The 21,958-nt window shown below is 50.4% G+C and overlaps 1 protein-coding gene across 3 annotated transcripts in view; it reads right to left on the bottom strand.

Annotated features, from left to right (window-relative positions):
* Positions 1-21,958, bottom strand: part of SAFB (scaffold attachment factor B) — a 36,353-nt gene that overhangs the window by 815 nt on the left and 13,580 nt on the right. The window contains exons 3-19 of one of the 3 annotated variants that reach the window (XM_047094540.1): positions 21,062-21,126; positions 20,773-20,979; positions 18,087-18,149; positions 15,396-15,423; positions 13,944-14,454; positions 13,475-13,524; positions 12,539-12,633; positions 10,668-10,817; positions 10,508-10,590; positions 10,021-10,160; positions 9,768-9,856; positions 7,230-7,336; positions 4,507-4,797; positions 3,218-3,355; positions 2,960-3,002; positions 523-638; positions 211-317 (exon numbers count right to left, since the gene is read on the bottom strand). In XM_047094540.1, coding sequence (XP_046950496.1) covers positions 211-317; positions 523-638; positions 2,960-3,002; positions 3,218-3,355; positions 4,507-4,797; positions 7,230-7,336; positions 9,768-9,856; positions 10,021-10,160; positions 10,508-10,590; positions 10,668-10,817; positions 12,539-12,633; positions 13,475-13,524; positions 13,944-14,454; positions 15,396-15,423; positions 18,087-18,149; positions 20,773-20,979; positions 21,062-21,126 — 2,283 coding nt within the window. Of the gene's footprint in view, positions 1-210; positions 318-522; positions 639-2,959; positions 3,003-3,217; positions 3,356-4,506; positions 4,798-7,229; positions 7,337-9,767; positions 9,857-10,020; positions 10,161-10,507; positions 10,591-10,667; positions 10,818-12,538; positions 12,634-13,474; positions 13,525-13,943; positions 14,455-15,395; positions 15,424-18,086; positions 18,150-20,768; positions 20,980-21,061; positions 21,127-21,958 lie in introns of those variants that run through there. The other 2 variants (XM_047094541.1, XM_047094542.1) reach the window with 2 other exon arrangements.

Raw genomic sequence — 21,958 nt, 5'->3', positions numbered from 1 at the left:
CCGTGCCAGACGGCTTCTGTCCATTCCCCCTCCCTCCCCACATCCAGCCAGTAATGAGCAGGACCCCAAGGAGGGACAGCAGAGGAAGCCGTTCCCGCCCTCGAGAAGCAGGGAGACGAGCAAAGACGGGCGTAAAGCAGGTGGAGCCTGAGCCTTCCAGGTGCTCCCCCACGAAGACAGACACGTCCCCGGCTGAGAGCCGGTCCTCACCTTGCCACCTCTTGTGGTCCCTGTCTACCATGCCTCCGTCAGCAGCACCCTGCCACGCACGGTCATCCTCTATTCTTCGGCCGTGGTCCCCCCAGTCACGTCTGCCCCTTAGGAAAAGATGCCTCTGATTTGGATTGCCCCCTCTGCGCCTTGCAGAATAGCAGGCGCCACGGGTTCCGGGAGGTGGGTTTCGCGTTCTGTGTTCCCGGTCCCCATCCTCTCTCCCTGAGCCAGGGCTCCTCAGGAACACACACCGATCCTGCCAGGGGCGTGTGAGGCCCCTGCAGGTGCTGTGGGGGGTGGGACACAAACCTGGGTGGAGGAGGCAGCCCCCGGCCCTCGCTCATCCTCTTGTCAGAGCCGTATCCCCAGCCGTCCCGGGAGTCCCGCCCATGGCGCTCTGGTCCTCCGTGGCGTTCAGGGTAATGCTGGACGTGAAAGAGCCAGAACAGAAAGAAGGCTTCGGTATCAAGCTTGGATCCCAAGGCCTTGGGGCCAACAAGCTGATAATGACGACGACAGTGACCGTAACTCAGAAGCACTGGCGAGCATTCTACACACGGTCGTGTGCCACAGAGGCCATTTCGGCTTGCTCGACAGCCACATCCTCGAAGTCTGCTCACGGACAAGTGAGGAAAACTGAAGAATGTAAACAACGGAGAAAGAAACCGAGGGATGAGATCCACCCTAATCCAAAAGGAGAGACTTCAGGCACCGAAGGAGAGAAGGCGCTGGGGCCTAGTGGCCGCCCTGCGCCAGGAACAGACAGACAAGCAATGCACCCGGGCCCGGTGCTCTAGCCCCTAGGAACCTCCAGAACCAAACGGCCACTAGGGATCCTTTCACACTCACCCCAGACCTGGCGCCTCACCGGACCGACCGCCAGCCACTCTGTGGCGTGGTCCGTGGAACCTGCTGGCCTGGCCCTGTTCTACGCGCCATCGGAAGGACGGAAGAGAGAGCGCTTCTAGGAATGGCTGTTTTTCGTTCTAGGAAATGCTGTTCTCAACAAACGCTCACCACTGGCCCTTCACCCGAAGCCTGCCCTGCTTGCCGGAAGGACGCCCCAAGCTTTAGGGAGCTGGTGAGGCGGCTTCGGCTCCATTGTTGCTCTCATGGTCCCACAAACCCAATCTGTAGCCCTGTGGTCTTTTGCTCCAAGATCACATTCTAAGCGAAAAAGCCTAGAAAGGAGTCCTGGTAATGAAGCCTCTTGGATAGATGCTCCGGCTGCCCTGTGGCTGCACGCATCCGCGCCTGCTAAGCCAGGAGCTCGCCAGGGCCGTGGCCGGGGCCGGGGCCAGCCTGTCACACGAGAGCCCTGGCCACGTGTGCTTCCGCTTCCTGCCTCCACGGGCCTCGCGTTCCCAAATGTGTGCGGATGCCTCCCTCAACCAAAGTGGGGGAGGTGGGGCTCAACTGTACCAGATGGACAAACACAGCACTGTTCCTTCCAGGCACAAAGCCAAAGCCAAAGTGTCCGGGCAGGACAACAGCTGCTTAAATGAGACCCCGAAGCCCCACTTCCATAAGGAACCTGCAGGACACACCAGCTTGTAAAAAAACAAAACAACAACAAAAAAACAACAGCTCACGATTCAGACCACTTTCTTTCGACAAACGCAAATATTTCCGAACAAGCAAGCTTTTCTCGGCAGCCTTCCGAAGACACCGAACCGACAGAGAACACTTTGCACAAAGCCGATCTCTAGCTCTGCCCGGTTTTTCACAGGGTAGCCACACTCTCCTGCCCACCGACCAGCTGGTGTAACGGCTCAGCAAGACCCTGAGAGCCTGTGTTCGTGTCCCCTTCTGTGTCCCATGTCACTGCCTGCATCCAGGGCAGCACCAGGGTTACTAAGGACAGCACACACAAGAGAAAACATCCTTTCAGGTTTGGGAGCGCTTCAGCCCATAGCGGCAGGAGAGAGCAGGCAGGGATTAGCAGCTGCGTGTCAGGAGCCGGGCCAACCGGTGTAGACATGGCTGTCAACCCATTTAGCCCCCACACCGAGCAGGGGGGAGTGAGCGCCCTCACTTCAGAGTTGGGAGACACGTGCTCAGCACAGTGCTGACACCAGAATGCGACTCTGGTTCTGGTTCCGGAGCCTGGACATCTAACCACCGAGCCCCACTTCCCCAAAGAGAACCGCCAAGAGCGGGTGTAGATTCAGTTGCTCTTCAGATTCACCTCCAAGAAGAGGAAAAAGAGGCACGCGACGACCGCTCCGGAGGTAGCAGGGGACCCGCTGGGTACGGCCAGGACTACGAAGTCCCCAGCCACGCCCTCAGGAAGCGAGGAAGGAGGGCAGACAGAGCCGCGCTCCAGCAGGGAAAGGAAACTCACGGGCAGCAATTGTGCCCCCACGCCGCCCTGACCACAACCTTCCGGAATTCCTCCCCGCACCCCCCGATATTCCAAGTAAACCCACTAAAGAGTCAGCGCGATGTGGAGAAGTTCTTAATCTAAACGTTCGACAAGTAAAAGAAGAAACTCCAGCATATTTTTTAACATGTGAATCCTGCAAAGCACGGGCCCCTGGCCTCTCATGGGCTGAGCTGTGCAGACGGTGACAATGGAGCGAGCCCTTCAGACTCACCCAAGGCTCCTTAGCCATTGATACAGATACGGCATTTAGCTACTTCGCTATTCAGAAGTGAACGAACCTCAGCTGAGGAGGGAGACAGCACGGAGAGAGAATCGATTCCACGGCAAAAACCGTGGCTGCAACTCAAGTTTCTGACTCACCTGTCCTTCTCTTTCTCCCATCATGGATCTTGAACCTTCTCTCCTGAAAAAGGAAATTTAAATGAAAACATAAGAAGAGAAGGTAGGTCGGCTAGACACCCCCTCCCCCAATAGAAAACATTTCCCAAACCGAACCCAGGTTATTCACAGCCTGAAAGTCTCAAAGCCTAGAAAGGCCAACCCTAGTCCTTCATCATTCAGAACGAGAGGAAAAGAGAACTTGTACAAATGGGCAGGGTCATCGGGAGCCTGGCTGACCTGTCGACAGAGTGGTCAGGGTAGCGGCCCCGGTCCCTGTGGTCAAAGTCATGGAAACGGTCCTGGCGGTTGAAATCAGAATGGTAGCGCTCATCCAGAGCGGCCCGCTTTGCTTCCGGCCAGTAGGCATCGTCTCGCCTGGAGGGGGAATAAAGAAGTGATACGATTTCTCCTTCAAGTTCATAACCTTTGCGGAGCTGGTGAACTGAACCCTCAAACTGTCCCTGGCTCCTATCATTCCACAGAATGAGAATTAACTTTTTCGTCTTTGCTACACAAGCTGAGAGGGGCCAGTAGGGTGATGTGGGATCCGACTGAAGGACCCCCTTCTATCCTATCCAACAAGCCTCACTTGACCCTAAAGAGAAGAGCTTTGGTTTCCCTAACAGGAAGGGACGTGGGCACACCTGCACACCCGCAGGTCGCCTCCGGGAACAGCACACGGCCTCAATCTATCAGGACAGCAAGCGAGAGTCGTGACCCCCAGCTCTCCTCAGTGCACTACCTCTTTTCCTCCAACGTGGACTTAACCCAGCAAAGACACCAGTGGGGGGACGCTGAGAGGCACCTGAAATATACTGTTTCAAAAACATGCATGACCGTAACGGACTCCCAGCAGCGGTGTTTTGCACAAAGGCATCAAAAATCCTAAAAGAGCTTGAAGGCCCTTGAAAGAAGTCTTGCGGGATATTACACGCAATCCACGCGATATCCACACAATAGAGGGAGGAATACAAAACGTGGTTCTTCCCGAGTGGCGATGCGTGCAGAAATGCTGGTCGTATCAGTGCTGGGATTACCACCCTGGACTCCCACCAGCAAGGACTGAAACCGGGCCCGTTTTTCACTGGGGCTAGCGTTGGAGTATGCCCAAGTCATGTCGGTATGTCCAGGGAATTAAAGTTAACATCACTGGAAATGAGCCACAACACACGGCTACAACGACAAAGCCTACACGGAGGCCTGAAGGAAGTTTCTTCCGGTCGCGGGTCACCCCCCTCGGCACTTGACTCGCATGTGGCCCCGGGCTGAAGAACTCCCTTCCCTCGGGGGTTCTGTGCTAGGACTTGAACGTGAGGCTTTCTTAGGCGCTGCTCTATCCATTTCCCCACTGACCCCTAAGGATCTCAGGTGCCTGACGAACAACAGGACGTCAAATCGAGCTGTAGCCCGTACACGTGCGGCCTCTGAAACGACAATCTCGCGGAAGCGCGACGTGGGGGACCCTCACCCGATCCTAAAGGCCACAGGCCGCCTCCGGGGTGGCGGCTAAGGGCAGCTAGGCTCACCGGCCGTCCACGTCGTAGGGCCTCCGCACCGCGGGCCGCCGCTCCTGCTCGTAGCGCAGCTCCTGCTGGCGCCGCAGCTCCTCGCGCTCGCGGTGGATGCGCTCCTGCTCCCGCCGGCGCTCGTGCTCCACGTGCATGCGCTCGCGCTCCAGCCGCTCCCGCTCCATGCGCTCGCGCTCCAGGCGGTGGCGGTGGAAGGCCAGCCTCTCGCGGGCGATCTCCAGCCGCTCGCGCTCCTCCCGCTCCCACTGCGCCTGCATGCGCTGCTCCCACTCGCTGCGCTCGCGCACCCTGCGGGAGAGCAGCTGCTGGAGGGGCCGCGGTGCCGGTGGCATCACCCGGCCAGGCGAGCGGCCGGGACACGGGAGCCACGGCTCCCGCCCGCCCGGAGCGCGGACCGGCCCCGGGAGCGGCAGAAACGCGGCCCCGGGGCCGCGCCTTCCCGACCGGCCAGGGCGTCGGTGCGGCGGCAGCCCCGGGGTGCCGGCACGGGCTCCGCCGCCGGCTCGGTGCCCCCCAGTTCGGTCCCCGACCGGCGGGAATCAGAGCAGGGAGGCCCGGGCACATAGGGGCTCCTCTAGGGTAGGAGCTGAACCTCACTTCCCGAAACCTTTTCTGCAGATCAACATCTGATTCCATGAAACAGTCCATTAAAAATAAACAGAACACACTTGCCACAGGAAATTAAGTCTCGGTCAGGACCTCTTGTCCCTAACTGAGCTTCAGTCACCCCAGGATGGGGCGAGTGCACTAGAATTGAAATCCTGACGATGTTTGTAAACTCAGATGAGTTTACCAACAGGCAGCCCGTGGTGGCCGAGTGAAGGGCCGGGGAGCCCGCGCAGCCCGAGGGCGCGGCCAGCTCTGCTCTTGTTAGGGACACCAGCTACACCCCAGCGCATTTCCTGCCAGTCCCTGTACGTGTGACACGGAAGACAGTGGCCACATTGTCCCCTTTCCACCCGTCGCTACGCCTTTACAGACACCTACTTACACAGGCAGAAACGCATACTCTTGCCTCACTGCCGGGTTTTGGACAAGAATGGCTACAGCCTCCTTGATTAATGCGACATGTCTAAGCCCTCCCACATCCGCCTTTACAGGTCGAGGGCAAGGGTTCAGGAAGGGCCCCGTGGAGCGGACAGGCCACGGTTTATACAAGCAGCACCCAGAGGCAGACCTTTTGATGGTCTCCTAACTTTCACAACCTCACACAATCGGAGGCTTTCTCATGCACAAGTTCCTCTAGGGCAGGTCTGCAGAAGTGGCACTTCTAGGTCTGGGGCACTAGACTCAGCCGCGCGGGCCTCCGCGGAATCCCTCTGCAGGGGCCGCGCCCCCACCCCCCACACTGGAATGCACACAGTGCACCCAACCAAACCGGCAGAAGCAAAAACTGGTCTCGCTGCTCTTTTCACGAGCGCTCCCGGTGCCCAGTGAAGCCTCCCTTCGTCCTGAGTCCTGCGGCACCTGACCCGTCCCTTCTGTCGACTCGCTCCTGTCCGTTTCCTAGCAGGTTTTTTTTGCCTCCTTACATTTACTTCACATCACGTTTATTCCCATCCCTCGTGGATCTTTCACGTACAGACAGAAGTTACATTTTCTCTCGGTCAACCTCTCCTTCCGGCCCCCAACTCTTGAACGCAGCACCAACTTCCGCTGTATACGGGTGTTCTCAGCTTTCACGTTTGTGTTCTGTCACCAGCTGACGGGGACTGTTTTGTCACTGACGGGAGCTGCAGACCCAGAGGGCCGACCAAAGGAATAGCCAAGTGACTTGAAGCTATTAAAGGATGGGAGAGCCCATCCTTTTGTCCCTGATGAGAAACGTCACTACTGACATATGAAGTCCCCACATGCGCACGGGTCAGCTCTGTGGCCCTACGTCACTTCAACACAAGGGCCCTTTGTCCGGCGCCCGTCCCTGCGCAGCAGGAAGCTGTGAGTGCACGCACCCCAGAAAGGCCGTGCCTCGCCCCCTCTACTCATTCTTACTCTGCCAGTTTTACGAGCGCTGTTTATTTTTTCAACTATAGTTTAAGAATTGTTTCTTTGTAAAAAACTGTCATACAGTGTGTTCAGTACTGCTTGTGTTTAGTTTTTAAAATTTCTGGAGACTTTTTCTTAAGCTATTTTAAGGATGGGGACATCTCTGCTCTCTCCCTGCGTGTGTCCCACTGTTTCTCTCCCTTCCAACCGCTCTGGGGGCACACCGGGTGTGTGAACCAGCACTGCTAGGCATTTCAACTCCCTGCCGTTACCTCCCAGAATCATCAAGAGATGGGCCTATCTGGGGCGCCTGGGTGGCGCAGTCGGTTAAGCGTCCGACTTCAGCCAGGTCACGATCTCGCGGTCTGGGAGTTCGAGCCCCGCGTCAGGCTCTGGGCTGATGGCTCGGAGCCTGGAGCCTGTTTCCGATTCTGTGTCTCCCTCTCTCTCTGCCCCTCCCTCGTTCATGCTCTGTCTCTCTCTGTCCCAAAAATAAATAAACGTTGAAAAAAAAAAATTAAAAAAAAAAAAGAGATGGGCCTATCTGCATGAGAAGACCATTTGAAAATAACCACAGGATGGAAGAGCACAGCAAGTCTATTGAAGGCCAAAGGAGCAACAGGGTTTAAAGCAATATCCCACCCACAGGGGGCTCTGAAAATATGCCCCCATGACATGGTGTGACTAGTCCAGAGACAGAAGCAAACCAGGAACACTGCTGGACACGGACTCACCTCCGGGACTCAGAGTCTCTCGACTTCCGAGGCTCTTTGACTTTATCAAAAGACACAACAGACCGCTTCTCTCTGCTGGCCGATTTGCGATCCTGGCTCTTAGAAACCTGGTTCACCAAAAAATATTCACGAGTTAAGGTAGAAATGACAACAGGAAGAATCAGGCGAGTCCACATCCAAGCATCCAACACGAAGACTGGAAATGAATGTTAACATTTAATGGGACAACCAGTTAACAGGCTGTTCCCTCCTAAGAAACTTCATGTTTTCCTGACCATACTTAAAAATCAAAACGTCATTACCATGCCAAAATATCCAACGAGAATTTTCAACAGGGTCAAAATAGAAATATTATCTCTCTAAAACTTTTTAGATGATGAAAACCAATTTTTAAAAAAATGTATTTACTTATTTTAAGAAAGAGAGAATGAAAACAGGGGAGGGGCAGAGAGAGAGAGGGAGATAGAAAATCCCAAACAGGGGCTTGATTTCACAAACCGTGAGGTCATGACCTGAGCCAAAACCAAGAGTCAGACGCTCAACCAACTAAGCCACCCAGGTGCCCCAAAACCAATTTTTTTAATACTTGGTCTTCTTCATCTAAAATAAACTCCTTGGAGGGATGCCTGGGTGGTTCAGTCGGCTGAGCGTCCGACTTAGGCTCAGGTCATGATCTCACGGTCTGGGAGTTCGAGCCCTGCGTCGGGCTCTGTGCTGACGGCTCAGAGCCTGGAGCCTGTTTCGGATTCTGTGTCTCCCTCTCTCTCTGACCCTCCCCATTCATGCTCCGTCTATCAAAAATAAATAAACGTTAAAAAAAAAATTAAAATAAACTCCTTGGAGTGCCTGGGTGGCTCAGTCGGCTGAGCGTCCGACTTCAGCTCAGGTCATGATCTCGCGGTTCATGGGTTGGAGCCCCACGTCGGGCCCTGTGCTGACAGCTCGGAGCCTGGAGCTGCTCCGGATTCTGTGTCTCCCTCTCTCTCTGCCCCTCCCCAGCTTGCACTCGGTTTCTCTCTCTCTCAAAAATAAGTAAAACATTGAAAAAATAACATAACATAACATAAACTAAACTCCTTACTCTCAACTCTTTACTCCTGTTCTTTTCCTTCCTAATTAAACATGCAGTGAGTGCCCAACCATGGCTACCTCTAGTATAGCAGAGGATTCCTGATTTGTGTGACTGCGTTATCTTTACGAGATCTACCCATCTTAGCCCTGGAACTCATACTTCCATTTTGCCATTTTCCACTCATTTTACATAAAATAACTGTAAAAGAGGTCACATGTACTATAACATGTGCACAAAAATAAGCATGCTGGAAGTTTGGAGAACTGGAACACTGGCTTGCAATAGCCAAAACGATTTGCCATCTCACAGCACAGGGTAACATGGCAGGCCCGAGGCTGGCGCCTGGGAACCTGGCATTCAGAGTGTCTCCAGCTGACAGTCCCAGGGTGGTCACTGTGCCTAGACTGTGCCCACTGTGGTTTCTGCTCAACACCTGCTTTCCTCTGCGAAGTCACGAATTACGGTATATATCTAGCAGAACGTCTAGGTAACCAGCCCCCAAATAACAACCTTGGGTGCTGACACTAACAGGCTAACGGGCTTCCCTGGACAAGAGCATAGGCCACACGAAGGGGAGAGCACGAGGGAGCCTGCACAAGTCCTCTATGGACTCTGTGTCTTTTCCCCCATGACTGGGCTGTGTATCCTTACTGCACCACTATAGGCAATCTTAGCTGTGAGGACCATCACAGGCCAAGCCCCGTGGTCCTGAGGGTGAACTGGTGAACGTGGGTGGTCTTGAGGACCCTGGCCCCATATCTATCCAAGTTGCAAGACCCAAAAATTGAAGTTAGGGACACTGACAGCTGCCTAAGCCCTCACAGCAGGCAGAGTGAAATGGTAAGGACCCAAGACAGGTACTTTGTGAATTGTGTTCTCTGGAGCATCTGCGTGGAGAAAGAACACGGGACCGAGACCAAGTGGAGATCCAACTCAGAAGGGCATGAAACCCCAGCTGGGTTACATAGGAGTTTAGGAATGTGTGATGGAGAGCTGCCACCACTTTCAAGGGAGACCATGAAAATGGCCACCTACATGTGGATTCGGGTGGGGGAAGCCAACTATTCCCATATTTTAATTTTATGAGACAGTGCTCTAACTCTGTCATGGCTTTAGTTCACATCTGAACTTTAAAATTAGCTTCAGGTAATAAGAAAACAAAAATTCTCATCAGAACAAAGTTACACGCAAACAAAAGCTTTTAAACTCTTTCCGTTTTGGGGGGCAACTGGGTGGATCAGTCACCGGAAATCAAGCGTCCGACTCTTGATTTTCACTCAGGTTATGATCTCATGTTTTGCAAGTTCGAGCCCTGTGTCAGGCTCTGTGATGACAGGACGGAGTGTGCTTGTGATTCTCTGTCTCTCCCCTGCTCTCACTCTCTCAAAATAAACTTTAAGAATAAAAAAATAAATAAGTGAAATAAGAGAAACACTAAATACTCTAGTTAGAAAATTGATACTCACTCTCTCTTTGGATCCTGAAGTCTTGACACTAATAACAGGCACCCCTTTAGATTTATCCATCACTACGGTCCGCTCGGTTCCTCGACTTCCTACAGAAGAAAGGAGTTGTGTAATGGAAGAAACAGAAAACTCCCAGATTAGACAAAAAGGATTTCTCTCTATGGAAAAGAAATCTAGTATGCACTGCTGACAGCAAACCGTAAACCACAACAGCCGGGAACAGAGCACAGGGTGACATCACCAGTGACAGTACCTGATTTTGTGGTTCGAGATCGCTCCGAGGGGCCAGGTTTCTGATCATCTTGATCTTTACTCTTTTCTCCGCTTACGTCTTCACCCTTCTTTGTGTCCTCTTTTCTATCAGCTTTATCTTCCCTCTTGAGGTTCGCAGATCTACAAATGACATCCCAGAACAGACGCACATTACGTCCAACATTTAGGCAGCGAAGCAGCCACGACGAGACTCTTGCAGTGAGTGCCACGTGACCAGGAGGCTGCCTGGGCATCAGCGGGACGAGGCCCGACAAGGGGAGCCGCCTGCTCTCCCCAAGCACCCTGGGAAGAGGGGCTGAAGGAAGGAATCCTCTCAGGGAGCTACTGAAGGTGAACCCCCTCCACCAAACGTTAGTATAAACTAAAGGAGGGGGAGGCCTTGCGGTCTCCCTGTCCGTGGAAAACGTGCAGGATGCGAAACGTAGAAAGGCCATCTTGTCCACAGTTCCCTCAGAGAAGAGCGATACCTGTCACTGGTGCTGGACTTCTCCTTCTTCCCCTCACCCTCTCTCTTCTCAGAAGTTTTCTTCCCAGTTGGTTCATTTTTCGCCTGAAAAAAAGAATCAAGTGCAAGTATTACCTTATTTCCTAAAAGGGTCACATCCCGGTAAGAAAACCACCACTTACTTTTTCCACGGAGATCATCTTCCCGTGGAGCTCTGTTTTGTGCAGGTGGTTAATGCATTTTGTGGCCTCTTCTGCTGTGGACATTGTAACAAAGCCATAGCAGCGAGCTCCAGGACTCCGGGCATTTGTCACAACCTTAGCGCCCACCACCTCAAAGGAAAGCACACAAACGGGACTCAGACACAAAGCCCCCACTCACAGACCCCCAACACCCGCTGCGTGAAACGCACAGGACATCCCCGTTCACGCTGCTTTCCTCTGATGCATGAGTCCCGGCACCTGCCCTGGAACGAGGACTGTGGGCAACGCCCCGTCACCCAGTGCCTGACAAGTGGCACATGACAACTAGGGAGGATGACGCTACTGCCTCACTGGGACGACTCTGCGGATCTGCCCCACTTCCGGCCGTTCCCTCTGGGGATCAGACCTCAGCCGTCATTCCGTTAGCCGTGTGGGCAGTGAAGCAGGAAGACAGATGTGCACGTGGAGACTGACGTAAGGACGCTAAACCCATCTTACTCCGAGCGATGACAAAATTCGGTAGGAGAGGTTTCTGGCACCAGAGGCACATCTTTGCACACTACTTACTTCTCCCAGTGACCCTGGCAAGTTAAGGTTAGGCACTCTGGCTGAGGGGAGGTCCCACATAAGCCAGTATTCACCCTCATTATGCCACACGGACACTCAGACCCAAGAGAGTTTCCGAGTGGGCTGTCCCTACTCAAGGACATTAAGCTGAGAACGAACCCAAGACACTGCAGGCTCCAAGGTGACATGTCCCTGCTGAGACCATGTCCCATCTGGGCCACAGGGGAATCATGAAAGAGGCCCACCACGCACTACCGAGGCCCAGGGAATCATTAGTTACTTCTACAACCCCATCATATTTAATTTCACTCTTTTTGGTTCCCAGACATCGATAACCAAAGCAAATACTATTGGTTTTCTCCGCTATAAATTGTTGAATCCTTACTATAAACAGAGGCCTGTGCTTAAGTCTCACTTTGGCTTGCCCCAAAAGCTACCTCTGAGAAAATGAACCCTGGATGCAGCAGTTTATTTAGGAGGTGAATCTAGAAAGCACATGGGGAGGTGGTGAAAAAGAGAAGGGAAGAGAGCTAACGCAGGTACTCTAAATCAAACACGGAACCGCAGCCGGCCTGGAGGGGTGGGGGAGGCGGGTGCCTCTATCCATCATGGCCACCGCTCTTGGGCTGAGCGAGGAGGGGAATCAGGCAGAGGAGAAGTGGCCCGGCGGTGGGTGAAATCAGGCGGGCTGAGGGACACGGGCCGGGGCACCAACAGCTCTGCAACAGCTACACACGCCATCCGAAGGAGCCAGCACCTCTGAGGGCCCTCAAGCAGACGGGAGCTCACACAGGGGAAATGACGTGCTCCCGGCCACTCGACTGTGAGCAGCAGAGCTGGGCCCACAGCTGCCCAGACCAGTCTGACCCTAAAGGCCCTGTTTACAACCCCTTTCTATAGCCTCCCTCCAGTTCCACAGTGACCACCATCTCGCAGAAGTGCTGACAGCACCTCCCCGCCCTGCCCTTTGCCACCACTGCTGAAGTTGAAGACTCAACACCACAGAAACAGATTTAGAAAATCCTCTAAAATTTACGTGGTGGCTTTGGGGCCCGGGAAAAGGGAGAAACGATACGGAGCAGGCGTGGGCTCTGGGAGCTTCCACCTCTCTCACCGCGAGCAGTGGAGGGACAGACCCGCCACAGGCTGTGAGCAAACATGAGCCAAAGAACGGCACGGCGTCGTTCAAAGCAGTCCCCGAGAGGGGACAATCATCTGCATGTAAAGGCCGTACTACATTGGCTTAAAAACATTTTCTCTCCTCGATGACCCCTTGGTCTTACCTTCCCGTATTTGCTGAAAAGATTCTTCAAATCTGTGGCTCTGGTGGTAGAAGAGAGTCCGCTAACCCAGAAATTTCTACCACAACTGCTACGACCTATTTCAAAACAAAAGTCTGGTCAAAACCACCACACTCACGAGATCCTGAGTCTTAAAGACTAAAGTCATTCCAAACCAGACACTTCCCCACTTCTCCCAGATGCCAGCACAACCCAAGCCGGCTAAGACAGGAGGGCCTGCCACGTCCTCACACAACGCTGGGAAACGCACACCAGGTCTACCAGGGTGGTGAGCAAAGCCAGTTTAACAGCAGTGAACCAGGGGCTCTCAGGAACGTGGAAGGTTGGTTCACACAGAAAGTCGCCAAATGGCAGTAGGCAGCCCGGTGGAGTGGCTTCTGCCCATAGAACAGCTGCTATCAGGATGAACCCAATCCAGATGCTTCTCCTTCTTGTCATATATACCTTCCCACCTATGCCTCATCTGGATTTCTTCTTCTAGATTGCTAAGAAGGAATCCGAACCAACAAAACGTCGTCTCCATTAGCGATTTTAATAGAGAGCGAAGCTGTTGATAAACCTGAGGTACCAGATAACCCCACGATAGCTGAAGTCAGAACATTTATTCCCATTTACAAGTATCACTGAGGCTAAGGAAGTCTGCAAATCAGAGGGCCAGTCAGGATCGATGAGCTCAAAGTGCTCCCTCGAAAACAAGTGTCTGCTTCCGATCGACAGGTTAATAACTCTGAGGACCTGGCCTGTCCTCTATAACCCAGAACCTGCAGATGAGTAGCAGAGGAGGGGAGAAAGGCTTCATGAGAGGCCCCAAAGCACATCTGGGAAAGAAACACCATATGCAACAAACTGGAAGCAGATACCCCACTGCTGCCAAGGCCCAACATGCTCCAGGAGACTGGGGTCGCCCCGGTGACCTACCCTTTTCCTCTTTGGAAAGCCTTTTTGTATCCGAGTCATCTTCGACAGAACTAGAGACAAAAGATAATGTCACTCCAGAAGGAAGCAGCAGAGAGGAAACAAACTCAAAATTATAAAACACGTGCTGAGGTTGCATACCTACCCGAAATTTAGTTCTGAAAAAATGATACCCCGACAAACTTGTATTGGAAATCTGACCTAACCATAAGATTTCAGACCCACAGGAGTTAATTAATTCTGCTGGGCTAAAGATAATTAGGAAGAATTAAAGAAAACAACCATGATAGGTTGAGAAAAGAAAAAAGATTATGTAATCAGTTTAAAATAAAGAGAAATAAAACATCGTTTAGAAGTAAACTACAATTGCATCAGTCTGGCTGGCCAATTGCAGAAAAAACAGCTTATGTGTGTCATTAAATGACCAATGAAAAGGAGATAGCGTCTGGTCTAAAACTGAGAAAAAACAAACCTCATTTTCTGATCAGCGCCCTCACTGGCTGAGGACTCTTTAGGAGCCGGAGGGACTTCATTACAAGCTTCAAAAGCAAACTTCTTCACGTCTTCTTTGCTATCTCTGGGGTCTGGGCTTGAGGCTTCCTGGGGCGCTTCCGCGACCTCCTCGCTAGAGGCTTCCGTGTGCTCTGAGGCTTTACTACTCTGCTCAACTGGCTTCTCTAGCCCTACAGGCTCACAGTCCGTCCGCGCGCCATCGCCCGGCTGCTCCACGGGCTCCCTTTTCACTACCGCTAACAGGGTGTCTGCCCTGCTCGCCTGAGCTCGTGCTGTTGACTCGCTGGCCAAATCTAAGTCACCCTCCTCCGGATGGGCGCTGCCAAAAAGGTCCTCTTCCTCCGCAAGCTTTCTGTCTGGCCCCACGCTACTTGTATCCTGTGCAAAGGGCTGCTCCAGCTCGGAACCTTCTTCTTTTACTGGCTCAGATTTACAAGTTTCCCCCAAAATGTCGAGTATTTTCTCATTTTCTACGGATTTAACAGGAATAGAATGGCACAAGGTTTAATTACCAGGGAAATAAAGCAATCACAAATGCGGAACCGGCACGGCTGCCACGCTAACACGAAGAGAACCGCTAGCTACACAGAGATTGGAAAACCCGCGGGTACACAAAGTTACACTGGTTACACTACCTGCGCTCCAACCGACTGCTACAGTAAGCCGCTACGCTACATGGAAGAGAAAAGCATCCCAGAGATTTAACCCCCAAAACCTTCTGGCTGATTCTTGACAGTCTTCATTCTGTCGTCGTTTACATAGAACTCTTCCAAATTTAGCTTCCAAAGTCCAAGTTGCTTAACTGAATGTATCACCATTCACTGAACAGCTCAATTTCCAAATTTCTTTGAATTTCTTTTAACAGAACAGTCCAACATGAAAACCAGAATCTCTTCCATCGGTGATCTGAGATATTTGCAGTCCAGAAAGTGAACGGTATTTGTTTGGAATTCTCATGAAGAAACTCTTTCCTCTTCTGGAATCCAGTTATGTCTCAATGTTTTAAAACGCATCTCCCTACAGCTACCTGCACTGCCTGAATTAAAAACCACAAAGTTAAGACACTGCCCAATATCACAAGATCTGTTTTGTGGGGTGCAGAGGTTATTAGCTCTTGAGAGGCATGCAAACTCTTTCTACATGTTTAAATGCCATTTACGTTTAAAAAGGCATGAGATAGTCTCATCTCACCAATACAGTTTGTAAAATGAGAAGTCAGCCACTTTCACAGATCTGGTGATATGGCTGGGTTTCCAATCTCTATGATCCTGGTATGTTCTGGATCGTAAACCTTTAGAACAATGTATACTACAGTAAGGCAACTTTTTAAAATTAAAGAATTTAAATTAGAGAAGGTGGAAAGCTAGAATGGTTCCAAACCCCCGCTGGTAAGTTTTTCATTTAACAGTACCTGGCTCCAAGGATGGCTCTTCAATTTCCTGCAACAAAAAACATAAATAAGATTGTGCCAGATGAACACAATCTAGTTCATTTACACTGGAAACTAACTAAAAGGGGGATTTCTGAAGTACAGACTAGGAAACTCACAACTGCACCAGGTGGAGAACCTGCTCCGCGCATTCAGGAAAGAGCCTGCCCTCAGACACGCCACCTCCCTCCCCTCCGCCCCAAGCTCCCCATTGCAGGCTACTCTCCAGGGGCCTCGGCCCTGGTTGCGGATACTGTTTCTTTTGCCTTGTTTCCCCAGCACCTGGCAATCGTATCACTTTCAGTGGTGATGACAGCATCACGGGCTTGTCGGTCCCCCTAGACTGAACTCTTAAAAGCCAAGAGAGCGGTGTTTTTGTCTACTTGTGGCGTGTAACAGAATGCCTGACATTTCACTCAAGGTAGCGCTCATTTCTAAAAATTCAGAAGCGTGAAGGAACATAGGTACAGGTGGTTGGACCTCTGTTCTTAGTTCACGTGGTCCTACTACCTCACCTCTGCCTGCCTGTCACTTGAGTGCTGTCCAGCATTACACGCTACTCCCCCCCCCCCAGCTTTTCCAACCAGCGTTGCCACGGGGCCCCCTCTAATCCCTAAATATCCTCCAAACCCTTCCCAGAAAGCCCTGTCCGTCCAGACCATGGCCACTCTTCACCTACAACAGCATCTGGTCTCACTATCCCTTCCCCATATGCCTGCACTTTACCGCCATGGTGAGCATATGGTTCCTCGTGGCCTAAAGCCTTCAGCGATGGCCCCACACCCTCTCGCCCCCAGCAGGCCCACGTGTCCCCGCCCCACCCCCAGGCGAGTCCTACACCTCCCTCAGCACTTGGCTTGGGGGCCATCTCTTCATAGAAAGGCTTCTCCTAATGGCTTCAGAGGCTGCCCACTATGGAAGAGCCCCTCTGTCAACATGCGGTCCTCCACACTGACATTCCCTCTGCGTAAGGCCCGTCATTCTGGACTTTAGGCAATACTGAGGAGCACCGACTAGGTTCCACGCACAAATTTAAACACCTCACACACACACACACACACACACACACACACACACACACACACGTTAATCAGACAATCCTAACAGGTTGGAACTATCAGTATCAAACTTCTTTTCACAGACAGGGAGACTGGCACAGAGTGACTGACAAACTTCCTCAAGGACACACAGCACAGCCAGAATCTAAGCACTGGCTGTGTGGGTGGGAGTCCACACCAGTCCTGGTCTCTGCTCGACCCTGCTGAGGTACTTCCCACGGCGAGGAAGGGTTCCGGGAAGATGGTGACCACCCTTTCTTCTCATTCATCTCTGTATACACACCTGACACATGCTTGTGGGATGGAGGGGAATGGTCTGCACCTCCACTGGGAACTAGCCTGCCATCCTGGAAAGCACTGTGGAACTGTTCACTTCTCTCAGTTTCGTTTTATGTATTTTTTTTCATGCAACGTACCCCACCCTGGGAATTAAGCCTACAACTAAAGCCAGAGATCATTCTAGACAGAATTCTCTCCTTAACTTTCTCCAGAAAGAAATTAATGTACCTCTATTTGTCTCTGGAACGGTTTATATATCTTCCACGTTAACACGGGAGTCTTTGACCAAAAACACCCAAAAAACAAAAAACTAGAGCAAATGGCAAGACCCGGCTCCTCCTTTCCTTTCGGAGCCAGGAAATGGGTGGTACCACTTTGCAGCTGGAGCGAGACATCAGGACTAAAGGTAAACTGGGCTCCACCGCACTTTCTTGAGGTTTGCACCCTCCTCGCAGCTGGGATTCTGGCTTGCCAATAACCACCCTTGCCCCTGCCTGGCAGAAGCAAATGGGGATTGTGTCTGAAAGACGGCTTCTAATTAAGCAGTACAGGTAAATGAAAAATGACACCAAAAAACCCCAAAAAACAAAAACTGGCACATACTATGTTTTTATTTCCTTGCAAAATTTTCCAATGAAAATCAGACAGCTACCCAGATAAGTTTATTCCAGCAGTTTTTATCTAGGCAGGCTTGCTGAAAAATTAAAAGGAAACTCAAGACCCACATGTATGTAAATCCTACCTGAAAGTCAGTCCACATCTCATTTGTTCTCATCTAAGATTTAATATTTACACAGACGATACAGTCAAGATGATAGAGTCATCAAAATAAAGCTCTGCATTTGCTGTGAGAAAATTCCCGTAGACGGAACCAGAACCCCCGACGTTCCACCCTTCCCAGCTGTGACGTCACTGCTCTGGCCACCCCACCCCTCCTGCATCCTCATCTGGACCCCGAGAATCTCTCCTAGGGAGGGAGTGCTCCCCTCGGCCCCCCACCCCCACCCCATCTCACCCAACAGAGGACACCACCCAGAACAGATCAGACAGGTGGTCTTTCCGCCGGCAATGAAACCAACAAGACCTTCCCAAACGGGCCCTCCTCTTGGCTGCACAGAAGCCACGGAGCTCGAAGGGGAAGGAAAGACGAGGAGACCTTTGCAACAGGCACATTGTACTTGGAGAAAGTGGAAAGTAAAACCCTCTCTGAAGGTGCCAGAGGGGCAAACACACCTCACAATGCCTTGTACTTAGCAGTGCCATACAACATCTGAAGTGGTTGCCAGAAATGGTAGTCTCATCTTGGATTCTAAAATTATTGAGACATACAATTTACCTGCAATATAGTGAAGTCAGATGATGAAGTATCTAAATTGTTTAGAGTTTCTTTGTCCTCCATCTGCAAAATAAACGAGAATACAGCTTATGTTGTCAATACAGGGTAACCCAACGGTACACCCATACAATGAAAAAGAACACCGATGAAAATCACTCCTGACACAGTGCAGGAATCAAAACAGCATTATAGTTTGACTTCACCTCAGTTTAAAGAAACATTCCAAGTGTATATACCTGCAGATAGAGCGTGAAGCCCACTAAAATGGTACCAGTGAGGATTTTAAGACACGAGCCAAAGGAAAAAGGAAAAACAGCAGGTTTAATCTAAAAAGAGATTAAAATTAGGTAGTACAGACTCTCCCAAGTCAGTCGGAACCCCAAGTTCAGGGGCTGCTCTCCCATGAACAATGTCCAGAACCAGACTGCAGGACAGATTCTCAGATTTCTCGGGCCGCCACTTCTCCAAGCCTGAATGCTACGGCTACTGAGCCTGCTGCCCCAAGGTGGCTCCGGCCTAGACTGGGATGGATCCCTTGAGTACCTGACTCCTAGCCTCATCAATCTCCAAAGTGGAGTGTGGGGATAGGAACACAGGACTGCAAAGTCAGGTGGACCAGAGGCACCTCTGTTGGGGAAGAACGACTAGTTTACTGATCTTCTAAGAGGCGGGCTCTACCCAATAAGGTGGGGGTTCCCCATACACATGAGGGAGATCCATAAAATTATTGGGCGAACCAAAATAATCTTAACTGCTTGCCATAACACCCCAAGCTGGTTATGTTTTAGGGAGGACAATAATGTTTCAAGTATTTGCTAAAGAACACATACGGCTATTACGTTTATCTGGCTAGGAAGCCACCCTTGCACCACTCCTTCCTTCCCGACGCAGCTGTCTCCAGATCGCCTGTGTGTGCTCCCAAGAGTGCAAGACCATCTGTCCTTTCTCTGCACAAGTGGCCACACATTGTGTACCCTGCCATAGCTTCACTTTCCTCTTGGAGATTGTTTTAATTCCTATAAACCTAATTAGTTCATGTACGTGATTACATTAAAAGTAATAACTATAATAGCAGAAGGGGTGATAATATTTCACACCGACAACAGCAATGACCCTATGGTGCGGCTGTATGCTGGGCACTGCTCTAAAGCAGGGTCAGCAGACTCGTCCTGTCAAGGGCCAGCTGGTGAATATCTGAGACTTTGCAGGCCAAACAGTCTTTGCCATGATTATTCTATTGTACTGTTGGAGAAATCAACCACAGAAGACTGTCCCCAACAGGAGTGGCCATGTTTCAACAGATCTTTGGCCAGTATGAGGACTTTGGATCTAAGCTGGTAAGAAACATTTATCTTTTCAATCTTCCCCAAACCAATTATTTTTGCAAGTGAGGTCTAGAGAGGTTAACTAACTCGCCCAAGGTCGCACAACAAATTAAGTGGCAGACCTTTACTGAATGGTCTTAGTTCTTAAACTATACCACTTCCATCAATCATAATTACTTAACCATCACTGACAGACACTCGAGACACTTCCAGGCTTTTGGGACTGAATGTATTATTTTCTAATCAGAGAGGAAAAACCAACTTCAAGAAGCAGCAGCTAATAAGGAAGGGTAAGTACTTCATCTCACTGCTCTAGCGTTTGGGGTACTTTTGAGGAAAGCCACTGAATGAGACTCACGCCAAAAACTAAAATTATATACCCTATTTGTATCAAAATGAGAGTCATTTCTCAGAATCACACTTTCCATTCCAAGGACAGTCTGCTACCTCTAAGGATACTCAGGATCCGTTCCACTAGCAGAGAACAGAGGTTCCTTCCCTGAGGATGACTCAGGAGGCACCCACCAGAAGACATCTGAGAACCACTATAGAAAGGAGGTGCCTCCCAGGAACCCACACATAAGCATTCCTACCGAGATGCCTCACATCTTCTAATTTTTACCGCCTTTTCCATCTAGTCAACACTCATCCTCACAGAAATACAATAATCTAATAAATTTTTCGCACCAAGTCAATATGGTGTAGGAGTTAAGCACACGGACTCTGTCATCAGCCTGGTCTTCTTACTCTCCTACGAGCTATGTGTTCTTGGATCTTTACCTTTACTCTCCAATTTCCTCAAGGAGAAAATAGGCAAAACGTCATTTACATATGTCCTGTTGTGTCAAAAAGATTAAAGGACATCATGCCTAATGCCTGGCAGACAACATTCAATAAAAACACCCATTACAACTGTATTATAATTTGATTTGTTTCTAACATGAAAAAACTAAGGCTTAAAAACCGTCAAAGCTTATTATGGAAGGGTGGGTGACTAGAAGGAAGGTACCAGACGGTTCTTTAACAGGAAAAGACCAACTTTCAACCTGTATTTTGGTATTTTCGAGGCTTCTGAACCATATTACCGTAGACCAACCTCCTAGAATAGGAAGGTCTTGAATAGCGCCCCCGAATGTTTAAGACTGCATTATGCAAATAATAGCACCTACTCGCGTACCTCACCAAGACACTACTTTTCCAAGCGAAGTGTGTTTTCAGAACTGTCTGAATTTTACACATGAACAGATGAACTAGTTTTAAAAGGACCCAATTCCAAACGCAAACCTTATCATCTACCAAGATATTTGAGGAACTGATGAATCCTGGTACATCCTAGATAGAGACCCTGCCGAGTTACCTACAGCATGTTCTTGAAGCTGCTCAGGAAGGTCTTTCATTTCTCCCTCGACTAGCTCTCTGCTATCGGACAGGGACTCTGGGAGGTTATCCGCATCTTCGTCTTCTACGCCATCTGCAACGCTTCCATTATCGATTTCTGCTTCATCCAACACGCTGATGTCCATCATGTCGATGTCCTGCAAGTTCTCCAAACTTGTTTCAACATCCTCCTGTGACAAAACAAAATATAACCATCACATGACTGCCATGGGTCAATCCACCAAGTTGATTCACTAACAACACTGCACATACCTGTCCATCCCCAGAGTTTTCCTCCAGTCCATTGTCTTCCACACCCTCTTCTTCTGGTTTACGTCCTGGAGACAGAATCATTTACACCATGAGATCAGTGACATCTATATTCCAGAAGCAGTAACTTTTACAGGCCCTAAGCATTACAAAAGTAGACACCAACACCATGGCACTTCCCAACTTAGGGATGGTAAGACCATTTGGGACTGGACAGCCTGCTCCTACCCCAGGCAGAAGAGTTCTGTTCTCAACAAGTGGCTGTGCAAGTGTGAGGAGCTAGAAATGAGTGCATAGGAAGGTCAGGGCAGATCAGACCTGTTTTAAGGCCTGGCCTCCGTGTCGAGTGGCTTTGCTTGTGGGAAAAGAGTATTTCACACAGTGTGCTGCTTTTTAGTTAAGAAAGAGCAAGCGTATTTTCCTACAGAAACTAATACAAAACAACATAAATAAGCAACAAGGAAAAACCATTCATAATTTTACCACCTGGAGTTATCAGTCCCCGTGTTATCATATACTTACATACACAGACGTCCTCTCCTATCTTGTTACCTACATATGCATAAGATGCTTACAAAAATGGCACTGTACGGTCATTCTGTGATCTTGTCACTTAGTATCTTATGAACGTATTTCCATATTCTTTAACGGCATCGTCTAGAGATACCACCATTGATCTAATTAATACATACAGGTAGAAATTCAAGAAAAAGCTTATAAAGATGAACATCCTGGCAGTTTTTTTAAACGCTGATTTTAGAGAGAGAGAGAAAGAGCACATGCGTGAATGGGGGAGGGGCAGAGAGAGGAGGAGACACAGAATTGGAAGCAGGCTCCAGGCTCTGAGCTGTCAGCACAGAGCCTGACACGAGGTTCAAACTCACGAACTGTGAGACCATG

This window comes from Lynx rufus, unplaced genomic scaffold (genome assembly GCF_022079265.1).
Source record: "Lynx rufus isolate CCGP_SWC_20201006 ecotype Redwood Valley unplaced genomic scaffold, mLynRuf1.p SCAF_4, whole genome shotgun sequence".
NCBI lineage: Eukaryota > Metazoa > Chordata > Mammalia > Carnivora > Felidae > Lynx > Lynx rufus.
This window is presented reverse-complemented; position numbering and strand designations above follow the sequence as displayed.